The sequence below is a fragment of the Phascolarctos cinereus genome, unplaced genomic scaffold, assembly GCF_003287225.1.
Source record: "Phascolarctos cinereus isolate Bilbo 61053 unplaced genomic scaffold, phaCin_HiC Scaffold_1;HRSCAF=81, whole genome shotgun sequence".
Taxonomy (NCBI): Eukaryota; Metazoa; Chordata; class Mammalia; order Diprotodontia; family Phascolarctidae; genus Phascolarctos; species Phascolarctos cinereus.
In genome coordinates this window covers 170748637-170763248 of record NW_027555514.1, presented here as the reverse complement: position 1 = coordinate 170763248, position 14612 = coordinate 170748637, and the positions used below count along the sequence as shown (strand labels likewise).

General features: G+C 36.6%; 1 protein-coding gene across 1 annotated transcript in view; it reads right to left on the bottom strand.

The window, feature by feature from the left end:
• ITPR2 (inositol 1,4,5-trisphosphate receptor type 2) overlaps positions 1 to 14612 on the bottom strand; it is a 509346-nt gene that overhangs the window by 354107 nt on the left and 140627 nt on the right. Inside the window, exons 8-9 of the mRNA XM_020965011.2 lie at positions 14384 to 14530; positions 12795 to 12890 (exon numbers count right to left, since the gene is read on the bottom strand). Of these exons, the coding sequence (XP_020820670.1) occupies positions 12795 to 12890; positions 14384 to 14530 (243 nt within the window). The remainder of the gene's footprint in view (positions 1 to 12794; positions 12891 to 14383; positions 14531 to 14612) is intronic.

The following is a 14612-nucleotide window of genomic DNA, read 5'->3' as shown; positions in this document are numbered from 1 at the left end:
GGTCCTCTTCAAGAATGAAGGACAAACAACAACAATTATCCCTACAGTGTCAATTATTATAACTGGGTGACTTCCAAAACTTGAGCCCCAGTTTTGATCTCTACCCTGAATTCCAGTCTCATATATCCAGTTGCTTGCCGGACATCTCTATTTGGGTATCAGACCAGCACCTCAAGCTCAACACATCCAGAGTCACATGCTCCCCAAATTCCAAACACATTTCTTTCAGTGAATGACATCATTACTCTCCCAGGCACCTTGCTTTGAAATCTGAGACATCTTTTGTCCTTTCACCACATTCATTCATTTGCCAAGTCCTATTGATTCTATGTACACTATGCCTCTTGGCTCCATTCCATCCCTTTGTTTCCATTCATAATGCTATCCTAGTTGACTACTAAAGTAGTTTCCTAATTGGTCTCCCTTATTTCAATTTCTCTCTATTGCAGCCTATTTTATGCAATCCTTCTTAATCTCAATATGCACCTCTGATCAGTTGTTATTCTAGTGTTTAAGGCATTTCAATAAATCCCTATCGTCTACCAAAAAAAGCCCAAATTCCTTAGCCTTTCATCCAGCCACTCACATTCTAACTCCAACCTGCCTTTCTACCCTTTTTCCCCATACTACTCAACTTCACACACTCCATGTTTTAGTCACTCAGTCAATAAACATTTATTAAGTATCTACTATGTGTCAGGCACTGTGCTAAACACCAAAGATATAAGAGAAAAGACAGTCCCTACTCTTAAGGAGTTCACAGTCTAATGTGACAGAAACATGTATACAACCATGTACAAACAAGCTATATACAGGATAAATTGGAAATGATCAACAGAGGCCAGGCACCAGAATTAATTCTAGCAGCATGAAAGTGAAGTGGCATGTCAAAGCAGATAGCCTGCTTTTGACTCAGGAAGACCTGTATTCAGCTTTACCTCTCACACATACTGCTGTAACCTCTCAGTGCTTCCAGTGACAGATCTCTAAGACTACAAGTTTCATAGAAGGCACCAATCTGCATGAGTAGAAGGTGTTTCCTCATTACTAATTGTCTATACAAGTGAAATCACAGGCCTACTGTTTCAGCTAGACAGGACCCAAACTTATCCCATTCTTCTCAAATCATTTCCTATTCCTGGAATGTATTTCCCTATTCCCTCCTATCTATTAAAATTTTCTACCCATCCTTCAAAGCCTAATTCAAATGTCACCTCCTCCTTTAAATCTTTCCTGATTCTCCAAGCTAGAAATAATCTATCACTCAGTCCATCAGTAAACATTTGTTAAGTGCCTACCATGTATAAGCACCGTGCTAAGCACTGGGGATACTTTTCATATTCTAGAATGTATTTATAAAGATTTATTAACATGTCTTATCTCTCTGAGATTATAAGTTTCTTAAGAGCAGGGAACATGTTTTTATATCTCCCACAGCCTAGCATAATGGCATTCGAAAAGTAGATAATTAATGAGTATTTGGTGAATTGGATAGAAAATAGGAGGCAAGGATAAGAGAACAGGTAAGTGCAGAGATAGAGATATCTGAAGGTTGTTTCTGTTTGTCCTTCATTCTCGAAAAGGACCATGACATCAGGGAGGTGATGTCATGACAATCAAGTGAATTGGATTTAAGTGAGGTAGGGCTGTGCAAAGTCACCAGCCTCACTTTCTCCTCCAGAGCCGTCTGGGTCCAGTGGCAAGATATATATCAGGATGACTGGAGATGGCCCTGGGTGCAGTGGGAGACCTTGGCCTTTTTAAGCTAAGGTCTTTAACAGTTCTCAGTTTGACTGAGGCAACACCCATTCAGTGATTTAAGGGTAGGTAAGAAATGAGACAGAAAATGGGCTCTTTTACCTAGTCAAAAACAAACAAACAAACAAACAGGAAGGGGAATACCCTCAGACTTTCTCTGGAGGTAGAGAAGAGGGAAGATAGGGAGCTCAGGATTCATGGTTTCTATCTTCTTGTTAATTAAGGAGGCACCATCATTTGCTGAGAGCATTAAGAGCTGAGAGATGGAAGGGAAGGGAGATGTTCTGGAATCTTCATTGTGGGGAAGTGTGTTCCAAGGAATACAGGGGTAACACACCCAGCCAAGCAGCAGTAAGAGCCCAAATGAAATGAGAGCATGAATATGTCATGGGCCAAGTCATATATTTTGGACAATGATAACTAGATGCAACATGTATATGCTCCATCACAGCAGGAGTTGCTGGGTTTAGCTGAAAAGAATTTCACTTGTGTTTAACATCAAATTAACAAATCCAAGGACAAATGTTGTTCATTAGAAAGTTGGACTTGAGGTGCATGAGTGTAATTTTCATTTTGTCTTCAGCAAGGAGAGATGCAAAGTGAGGAATGCACATAGGAATAACAGACAGATTTCTCTGGGGTTGCTAACTCTGGCTGTGCTTTGTGTGCTGGGTAAAAGAACAGTAACCAAGAGTAAGAAAGGATACCAAAAAAAGAAAAAAAAGAACAACAACAAAACCCCAAACCAGGTAGCAGGCAGGACTGCAAGTCAATTTAGCCAGTTAATCCACTCATTTGCAAGTGACTCTGTCTGCACAGTGCATTAAATAATATTAGATTTTCGACCATCAGTATCACCTTCTATGCAACCAACTAAATGGACAGACCACCAACTTTTTTTTCCTCTACATATTCAGAGGAGCCTAAGATGCCAGGGGATCTTTCTCCATCAAGATCCAGTCAATTGCCCTCAAATTCAGGTAGCCAACATAGGAAAGGGGCTTGAAACACTGACAGGGAGAGGAAAGGAGCTCGGGGAAATGTTTGAAATCTCTTCCTAATTTTGGTGACTTAAACTCTGCTAGTGCTGAAGCCACACTTGGATGACTTCCAGTTTCACAAATGCTGATGATTCAGCAGCACCTCCTGCAGGGCCGGCAGCAGCTCCCAGTACTTTTCCCACAGTGGAACGTCAGCTGCCAACCATATTAAGGCTTTCTAAGCTTCTGCTCAATTGTCCCTATTGCATTTGCAGCTTCAGAAACCTCCTACACAGGTAACATCTTCCTGAAGTCGCATACTTCCTATGTTAAACACCTAAAAATTATTGTTCCCCCAAAGACTTCTTTGTGGCCAGTCACCTCAAAGCTCACAATTTAACCCTGTAATTTCCAATGCATTTTTAAACAATTCTAAATGGAAAATAGCTGCAATATCCCATCTAACACAATAGAATCAAGGCAAAACAAAATAAACATGGGGGCTTTTAATCTCATCATATTTTTCCATTTTCCTTACAGAAATAACACTACCTTTTCTCTGATGAATTGTCTTTTAGCTCCATGTAGTCATACAAAGTTTCCTTATGTATTTTTGAATATAACATATTTGTCCCCTCAACGGGCTAGCATTCCAGATCCTCCTCCCTTTGATCTTAAAAGCAGTCAAGAATAATGGAAAGATCAATAACTCTGGAGTCAAAAGTACTGGATTCAAATCTGACCACTGGTGATTACTAACTGACGAGACATAACCCTCCTAAGCTTCAGTTTCCTTATAAGTAAAATGAGGCCCAGGAAGTACCAACAACACCAACAATGTAAAATGAGGCTATTGGCCTTACTGGCCAAGGTTCCTTCTTGCTCTAGAGGTATAATTCTATCACTAAGTATAAAACAGCCAACCCACGGTGGAAAGAGTCAAGTGACCTTTAGAGTCAAGGGACCCAGGTTTCAATCCTGGCTCTGCTCCTTATTTATTATCTGTGTTACCTTAGGCAAATCACTTCCACTCTCAACTTGTTTCCTCATCTATGAAGTGATTTAATAAATAAGACTTAGATCACCCCTAATATCCCTTCCAGCTCCAAATCTGTGACCATATCATAACACTATATTGTTTCCTAACAAGGCTATTGAAAACTATTGTCCCATTAGGAGGCTTTGAACTAACACAGGGGTACTTAAGTACCACTACAGAGTATAATTTTAAAGAAATTAATTAATTCTATTCGAAAAACCAAGAGGTGAGTGTTTACTGCCATCTGGTGGTTGTTGCACCTATTTACAGATAAACAAAGGTTTTAAAGAGTGACATGCAGAGAACAGAGAGCATAGTAACAAAATATTGATTTTGTGTTATCTATTCCATTATATTTTGGGGAAAAGTCATTAAAGAGAACAATTCCAATTAGTGTATGAGAAGTGATGACTTTTTAAATGTTTATATTTTATTTCCTTAAATCAGATCATTAATATGACTGAAAATTTTCCTCTCTGATCTATGATTTCATTTTAAGAAGCTTGTCCTGACATCACCTTCCTGGTGTCATGGTCTGCTTCAAGAATGAAGGACAAACAATGAACATGGTAAGAAGCTACCCATGAGGAATTCCATCTCCTTCCATTAGCTCGCCTGATAAGTAAGAGTCTTAGATCAAGTTACCTGGGGCTCAGAACCATTAAGCAACTTGCTAAGTGTCACACAGGCAAAGGCTAGATTTAAACCCAGATCTTCTGGACTCCGATGCTGGCCCTTTATTCACTATGCCACAGTACTTCTCTCGACATTTTTCTAGTACTTTACATTTTTAAGCCCATTAAGGTTTACCGAGTTTATGTGACTTGCCCATGGTTACACAGCTAGTAATGTCTGAGGTGGGGTTCTGAACCAACATCTTCCTCACTACAAACACTTCTTTTCTATTAGAATATCAAACTTTTTAAACTGAGTGAAGGGGAAATCTCATTTATATTCATTTTAGTAATCTGAAGTAAGGGGGCAGAATTTGAACAAAATAGTGTCTTTCTCCTATAATCAGTGCCTATCCTTAAATATTCTCTGAAAAGCTAGATACGAAATAGGTATCTGATAAAGAGGAGAGGGGAGAAGAAGAGAGGGAATGAAAGAAAGAATGAGTACCAAAAGACCTGGGATGTTGCAGTCCTGAGAAACAGCAGCACAACCCAGACCCTGCCTGTTTGTAACAAACAAAAACAAGGTAGTTCTTTTTGGAGAGGGGGAAGAAGAAGGAAGTTTCAAGTGAATAACAATGCAAGACTTCAAAAAGTGGATGTGAATGATCACATACACTAGAACAAACTCTAGATTAGTTTTGATGTAAGCACAATTCACCTTAATCACACTTGTAAAAATTAATAAGACAAGTAGAAGCATCAGTAAATATGAAGGACAGGACAATAGTATATATAACACGGTAACATGTGTATGTAATAGATATAATTAATACCATATTGATTAATACATATTATTTAACATTATATAGTAATGTAATACAATTAATATATAACACATGTAACGGTTACATTTGTAAGAGTGAATTCAGTTGTTTTGTAGTAGAATCAGAGTCAGGAGACCGGAGTTCTAATCCTGGCTTTGCCGCGAATGACCTACATGATTTGAGATAAACTGCTCAACCTTGATGAGTTTACTTTTCTTATGTCAGTTGACTAAGTCAGGATGACCTTTAAAGTACATATCATCACCACCACCAGCAGCACTATTTCCAACTCTGTGATTCTTTTTCCTTCAGAGAAGACAAGTCAGTTTTGAAAGTAATTAGTCATTTAACCAGAGCGTTCCTCTTATAGGGTTCCACGAGTATTTATCCAGTCACCAATGCTGCTCAACAGTTTGGATGAGGCGCCACAACAATAAGACGTTTGACCGCTATACTTCTTTTAACTTGAATAATATGTCTCATGACACTGTGATTCCTAGCTGCCTTAGAACTCACAAGAACAAACAAACTGAATAAAAAAGAAGGATTAAAATCGTGGCAAGAGATAAACACCATTCTGTACTCCCTCGTACTTTGTTGGATGTTACTCTTATATCTTAATGCATGCATATTTTATCCTCCTCCTTGGACTGTAAACTTCTCAAGTTTAAGAGCATCTTATCACCAAAGAGGTAAGATCAAATCAGATGACCTATGTAAAGCATTTTTAAAAGTTTCAGAGATCATATGACTGTCAGCTGTCATTATGACCATTATCTCCTTTTAAATAACCCATCAGAATACAGAACCCACTGAATACAGAAGTCTTCAATAAGTATATATTGAAAGGCAATATAGGGAAACTAAGCAATATAGCAGCTATGATTTTTATTAGTTTTTCTTATCTATGTTGAACTTTAGGGTTACAGTTCTTTATATTTAAGGTAAGATTTATCAAAGTTTTCATAGATATTTGTAATTATAACATGTCTGCTTAGAGGCAACTTAGATAACTTGAGAACCATGATTCAAAACCTATTCTGATTTTCTCATAAGTGTAATGCAGACTGAAAGTAATTTCTGAGAATGATGTGATGTTTTTCCAAACTCACAGTGGCTTAAAACGGGATCTTAAAAATGACTTCACCTGTAGCTCATGTTCTTCATCTAAAATAGGAAATCTTTCACCTACCTGGCTAGAGTTTTGAGATTAACTGTAGTGCTTATAAATTAAAGTACCTAAAGCTCAAACATTAGAAATCATTTAGTACAGCATTTTGATTTTACAAATGAGGAAAGTAAGGTCTAGAGATTAACTGATGTGCCCAAACTCAATACTTAAAGCTCTAAAACAGTGAATAAACGTTTACAGTAAAACATAAGAATAATAACACTAAAGCACAATGCAATAGCTTAAGTTAAACTCAACATTTACCTTTAGATAATAAAAAATTACTTTGCTATCCAAAAACTCTGCATTTCTGTTCCAGAAAACTTTATCACAAAGAGACTTAGAAAAGATAAGCAAGGTATGTAGAATGTTTTGGGGTTTTTTTTCCCATAATCCAGGGTATGGATAATCTTTCTGAACTGAAAGACTATAGATAAGCACCTCAGTAAAGCTTTATCCAATTGATTAAGAGTTATCTCACTCACAAAAGGTGTTAGCTAGTCCATTATATAAATCACTGAAGCCTACATCTAGCTTACGTGCTATGCCTGAAATATGAATTATACAAAAGCAGATCAGGGGATTTGGGGGAGGGTTATCTTTAATACTATCACTATGCAAAATTCATGTGTCAAAGCACAGTAGTTGATACTTTCCATACACAATAAATAACACAAACTTTTCCCCCCCAAGTTTTTCCCTCTATGGAGTATACTTGCAGGCTAACAAAGAAATGCCATTTCTGAATATTTTTCAGCATAAACTAATGTAGGTACAACATATATACCAGAAACTCTATGTAAGTGTCAAGCACAGCATAATCCAATTTACTGATGATTCCCAGGATACATTCAAATAACCCCAGATACTTTATTTAAATGTATGTGTGCAGCTGTGGTTTTATAGAGGAGGGAAGGAAATACTTTAGTATTACCACTACATACACACATAGTCACAAGGTTAATCTTATTCAAATCTGCTTTCATCAGGTCACTTTCCCATTTAAATATCCATAGTGGTCTTCTCCCATTTAGATCAAGCTAAATCTTCAGGCTGTTCCTCAAAACCCTCAACAAATGGATTCCCCACCTATCCAACTTAATCTCTTAGTACTTCTCACCATAGCAGCTCCCTTCAAATTAAGACTCTCCCTATACTTTTCCAGATATATATAGATATATATATATATGTATATATGTATGTGTGTATATATACACACACATACATATACACATGTGTGTATATATAAACATGTATGCATGTATGTGTGTATATGTATACATATATACGCATGTACATGCGTGCATGCACATCTTCTTAATTCATAGATTTAGAGCTGGAAGAGATCCTAGAGATCTAGTCCAATGTTCTCCGTTTACAGGTGAGCACTGGAAGCCTTGAGAATGTAAGTGATTTTCCCAAGGTCACACAGGTAGGAAGTAGAAATGTCAGGTTTTGGACACAAGTACTCTGGCTCCAAATTCAATAGTCTTTCTACAAGATCACATAGCCTCTTGTTTCTCTACCTTTGCTGTGTTGTTCATGACTGAAATGCTCAGCCAGCTCTTCTCTGAATATCCACATCCATTAAATAAAGCAAAAGGCTTTCCTTGACTAATCTTAGCTTTACATTCCTTAACATTTAATGAATAGTTCATATTAATTATTTTTCACTTGTTAATCTTCTTTTCTAGTTGTTTCTTACATTCTCACATTGTCTTCTATACTAAATGATAACTGTGGACAGATTGTATGTATTAGGATGGGAAGTAGGTTCCTACTTCTTCCATATGGCAAATTTTGTTTTGACACATCATTCAAAAGCCCATCATAATTATGAATGAATTACCCACAATGTGCAATGCTGAAAAACATTCAGTGAAATAGCATGAAAGAGTCTCTACAACTGATTGTACCTGGAAACTTACACATTAATCATTTTCCACTTGTTAAAGCAAAGGATGAGCATGTGCTTTTAAAGTTAGGAGACTATTTTCTACTTCCTTTGCCTTCCTCAGAGTTGGTCATACATTATGAAGAAGAAGAAAAAGAAGAAGAAGAAGAAGAAGAAGAAGAAGAAGAAGAAGAAGAAGAAGAAGAAGAAGAAGAAGAAGAAGAAGAAGAAGAAGAAGAAGAAGAAGAAGAAGAAGATGATGATGATGATGATGATGATGATGAAGAAGAAGATGAAGACGGCAACAATTCCTATATCAATGTATTTGCCATAATCTGACAACAATTCCTATAACAATATATTTGACATAATCCTAGATTTGGGTTCAGTTTGGAGTTGGGTTTTGTTTTGGTTTTTTTGGTTGATTTGGGGGTTGTTTTTTTTTCCCCCAGCACCTCTGTACTTCTTCAGCTATTTCAGGGAGTGTACAGAAATTCTCTGAAAAAGGAAACATTTTAACTTTGGGGACAGAAAGATAGAATGTAATCCAACAGAGCTAAGATATCTCAGTTCCAGGGAGTTTGGAAACCTCTGTCCTGTAAACTCCATGACATGAGGAAAACCTGGACAAGTGAAAGAGAAAACCCATTCAGAACAAAATTACTGCAACACAACTATCATCTCTAGGATTGTGCTGAATTGTGTCAGGTTTCTATCAGCTTTCTGCTTTAGAGCTCCACTGTCTTGCTACATTAATGTCAAGAACTTGAGAGAGCATTAGTCCATGATGCCTTTTAATCCTGCCTGACCCAAACAATGTTTACATCATATTTTCATAAAGATTTCAATGATAACAATTATTAATTCTGCAGAGTTTTTGACATCAAAATTTAATAGAATGGAAGAATCAGTTACTCTTTTTATCACAGCAAGTTAGAAAAGAGAATCCCAACCAAGCTTCTTTCATCATTTGCATTTGAGCACAGTACACACACACACACCCAAAATGTTCTTACATAAAATGTCATAGGTCAGTACAAAGAGATCATCACTATCCACTACACTCTTAAGAAAATTCCACCCCAAATGAACTAATATTTACATTTAAAAGTAAACCTGCGGTGCTGTCTTCCAACAATGTTCTTCTTGCAGTATATACTCTTCTCAATAGTCAAAGTTTAGGCTTTATATGTAATTGTATTACTTACTCTAAAAGTACTCAATAAGTACTCATGTATTAATATACTCATGTGTGTTTGTCATTCATGTTAAGTAAAATTAACATAATACTTTATTCCAAACAATCTCTTTAAGAAAGGGTCTGGGGATAACCTCTTGTAATGCTTCACACCACATAACTGGTAGCATCAAATCACATAAACTGCTCTCTACAGTTTTATTATTATTTATTAGTGAACCAAGCTGTCAAAATCTCTCTTCTTCATCACTGTTTCAGCCAGGCCCCTTTCCTTACATTCACAATCCACCAAAAAAAATTACAAAGCCTAAAGTTCTAAAAAGATTTAAGCACTCACTCTTTTACCTTTTGAAGGACATCTAACCAAAGCAGTCAAGTGGTACAGAATATACAGCACTGGGAAGACGAGTTCAAATCTAGCCCCAGACATTTCCTAGCTGTGTAACCCTAGGCAAGTCATTCTCAGTTTCCCCAGCTGTAAAATGGGGAAAATAATAGCACCTACCTCCCAGGGTTGTTGTGAGGATCACATAAGATAACAATTGCACTTAATAGTAAAAGCATTTAATGCAGTGCCTGGCACTATATAAACTTTAGCTATTATTATTATTATTACCTATTTGTTTCTGATTTTTCCAATAATCATTCATTTACATTAACTGACTGCCTTACTGCTTCTTTTCATTTCAAACTTTAACTTGAATGAGGGTGATCTCAAATCATTCAGAGTAGGAAAAGCTGTTATGTGTCCAAGCATGTGTTTCATTCATTCATGGATTTTGATAATGAGATGCTTCTTACAGCAGAGGAGAAACCCTGAATGCTCTCTCACTAATCAGACAACCACAGAACCCCAAGAAAACTGAAGATATTTATGGGCAAATGTGTGATTATGGCACACTCAGATCTTGCTCTTTCTACTTTTCCTTCATACTCCCACCAAAACACACATCTACACACCCAATAGAGAGTTGGTGGCAAGAAATATAGAAGAAAAAGTAATTTTCCATTTTGAGGTAGTGAGATGCTAATTCACAGCAACATTATGTCCAATTCTACCACCACCACCATGGTTCAGGCCAAAATATTTGCTAGGACAGCTGCAATAGCACCCTACTTGGACTTCCTGTCTTCTCCTCTCTCCAACCCATTTTCCACTTAACTAAAAAATGACATTCCCAAAACACAGGTCTGACTTTGTCACTCTCCTATCCAAAAAGCTCCAATGGCCCCCTATTATCTCTAGGATGAGGGTTATTGATCTTTTTGTGTCAAGGACACCTTTGGAGAATTGATGAAACCTAGAGACCCTAAATGCATGAAATAAAACAATAAGATTACAAAATAAACCAATTATGTTGCAACAGTCATCAAAAAAGATTTTTAATGTTCACAGCCTCCCCGTTAAGGAACCCTGCTCTAACATGTCCATTTGGTACTGAAAGCCCTTCACAATGGGCTCCAGTATTTACCCTTCCAGTCTTCATACACTCCCCTGCTGTTTCTTTTCACAATATTCCATCCCTCTTCTCCCCACTTTTTCATAGTCATACTCAGGATGCTTTCCCTTCTTACTTCTACTTCTCAGAATTCCTAGATTCTTTCAAAGTCCAGTACAAGTAGCACTCCTCCATGAGCCCTTTACTAATCCCCTCAACTGCTAATGCCCTATCTTAACATCATATTTTTTTATTTACTTATATATACATAGGCTAATTTCCTCTATAGAAAATAAGCTCTTTGTGGGCAAGGATATTTCATTTTTGTTTTTATATCCCAACACCCAGAACAATGCCTGGCATATAGCAAAAACTAAATAAAACCTTATTGATTTTGGCACAACCCGTGACTGGAACCTCAAAATAAAACAGAAAATGTATACAGAGATATAGGATAAAGGAGAGGGGAGTATAAGAATATTACAGCACTTCTAAAAGAGATCCCTCCATATTTATATTTAAAAGGAAGTGACCATTTTTAATGAACACCAATTTTAACTTAATCAGTTCTACTATTTTTCTGGAGTTATTTTCATACATCATCTACATAGCCTTTTAATGGAAAGGAGGGGGAGAGAAACAGCTTTGTAATTCTAAGATTTTATTGACAGTTTAGGGGCAGCTCAATGTCTCAGGAAACAAACCCTTTCCTCTCCAATGACTCAGAAAATGAAAACCACCCACTTAGTGCAAGACTGGCAACTGAAGATAAACTTGAAGAGATCTGGGGCGTGCTACATTAAACAATGAGCTAAATGTGTACCAAGTCAGAAGGGTACTATAAAAACAGGGGTGCTTTTTTTGTAATAGCAAAGAACTGAAAGCAACATAGATGTTGTTCAACTGGAAAATAGTTTAACAATTATGGTACATGAATGTCATGGAAAGTTATTACACTTGAAGAAACGATGAAAATGAAGAATACAGACAGGCATGGGAAGACTAACATGGACTGATGCAAACTGAATTCAGCAGAACCAGTACGTACTGTTTGCATGTTTGTTTGCATGTTATCTCTCCCATTAGACTGTGAATTCTACATTCTTTATATCCTCAATGCTTAGCACAATACCCAGCACATAGGAGGTGCTTAATAAATGCTAGATAACTAAGCAAGAAAATAATATGCACAATAATAACAATGTAAATAGAGAAAACAACATAAAAATCAAAGCTTAACACTATATAACGATAATAAGCAAATTCGTCTCTAAAGAAGAGCTATGGGAATACTTTCTTTCTTTGTAGAGGTGGGGGACTATGGATATAAAGTACTACAAATACTTTGAACTTGTTTGAAGTATTAGTTTCGCTGAACTGCCTCTTTTTTCTCATTGGTCTTTATTCTTTGTTACAGAGGCGACTCTCTGGGTAGGGCATAAGGATGGCTGTGTTGGGAAATGAAATGATAAAAAAAAAAGATAGAATTTTTAAAAACAGTGGTACTAAATCAGATTTTATAGGGTACATCATAACCAAATTAATTACTCAATTCCATTTGCACTGAAAGAAAACAAATTAAGCCTTATGAAGTAGTCTTATGGTGGAGGTTAGGAATGACATTGTTTTCCTTTATGAAAAAGTGAAGTAAAAAGATTCTGGGTTTTTTTACCTATATAAAAAAAGCCTATGTTCAGAACTCCTTTTTTAACAGAAATTTTACTGCCTCTACAGGAAACTACCAAATTCAACTAATGATTGTCTACTCACTTGCACAATGATGCAGAGAATCCAACTCACTTTGGAATTGTATATTCTGTTCTACTTTGAACACACAGAACCAACCTAAGTATTACTGGGGCAAATATTCTTACCTCTGCTGCTAAATAATTTCCAGTTGCCAGATGTTTGAATCTGAATAAACTGTTCCACTGTCCTGCTCCCCCTCGGCATGGATCATGATGCACCACCTATAGACCAAGACAATGACAACCACAGCTAAATGATGTCAATATTCCTGGTGAATTACTGAAGACAAGGAGATTAAATTGCTTGTCCTAATATACTTTAAGCTAACTATTTCTAATAAAGACAGCTAGGTAGTACAGTGGATAGAGTGCTGGGCATGAAGTTAAGAAGACCTGAGTTCAAATCTAGTCTCAGACACTTACTAGCTGTGTGGCAATGGGCAAGTCACTTAACCCTGTTTGCCTCAGTTTCCTCATCTGTGAAACGAGTTGGAGAAGGACATGGCAAATCACTTCAGCATGTGTGCCAAAGAAAAACCCAAATGAGGTCACAAAGAGTTGGACATGACTAAAAACAACTAAACAACAACAAATTCCTAATAAGAAAATGGAAAATTAATGAATTGCAAAAATGCTCTGTAATTGACAGGCAAGTCACAAAAAAAAATTTTGACTAACCATGTATCATATTACATTCATAATTTATATTTGAAAATAAGGCCTTACAGTCTGGAACCACTTCAGGAGAGCCGACTGTTAAATTTCCACTGGGACCCTTTATACCTTAAAAATCAGTAAATGCTACAAATCAAGGCTTGCTTTATTGTTTTGTTGATTGTCTAGACTCAAGAAAATGATGGAATAAATTTTAAAATGTAACATGCATATATTTTTCTTCTGGAGAGTTGATTAGTAAACATTTATCAGTACATGCCCTTTTACCTAAAGATGAATTTCTCAGGATCAAAAGTCTACTACTGGAAACATGGTGTAGCTTCCCCCCAATTGCTATTCCTTTAGAACTTGTCCAGATTCTTGATTTAGTTTCTGGGCCTTTTCCTTTTTCCAGGCTTGCTCAGAACAGGAATAGAATCTTAGTTTAGTGATATCCAGGATACCACACTTTGAGTTGATATAACAATGTGTTGAATATTTCCCAAGTCAGCAATATCACTATGACAATAGTGATTGTTGTTGTTCAGTTGTTTCAGTTGTGTCCAATTCTTCATGATCCCATTTGGGGTTTTCTTGGCAAAGATACTGGAGTGGTCTGCCATTTCCTTCTCTGGCTCATTTTACAGATGAAGAAACTGAGGCAAACAGGATTAAATGACTTGCCCAGGGTCACACAGTTAGTAAGTATTTGAGGCCAGATTCGAATTCAGGAAGATGTCTTTCCAACTCAAGGCATGGCACTGTATCCACTATACTACCAATTTCACCTAGTTTTAGATAATAGGTTTTTTATTGTATGTACACAGCTGCTTATATGTTGCTTCCCCCATTAGAATGTGAGATCCTTGAGGGCACAGGCCATATTTTTTCTTTTCTTTGTATTCCTAATACTTAGTACAATGCATGGAATCTAATAAGTACTTATCAAATGTCTGTTGTTTGATCTACTGACCATTCATGAACAATGGATCTAACAAAATATCTGGTTTATATTTGTCTTTTCTTTGTAAATTATTTAGAAGGGAAATAAATTTACATACCTCAATTTCCCAGAGTGCTTTAGAACTTGTGGCAGACGTAGCTGATTGACGCAAAGTTGTCCGAAGGAAAATATGTTGGATTTTCTCATATTCATCACAGGTCAGAAACTTCTCTTGTTCTGCATGAAACAATCTAACAACATCACCCTAGAAAAATAAATAAGTGACATCTTTATTTCCAAACAATTAAGCGGATGCTCTCAATTCACAAAGAAAGCCAGTGAAAGGA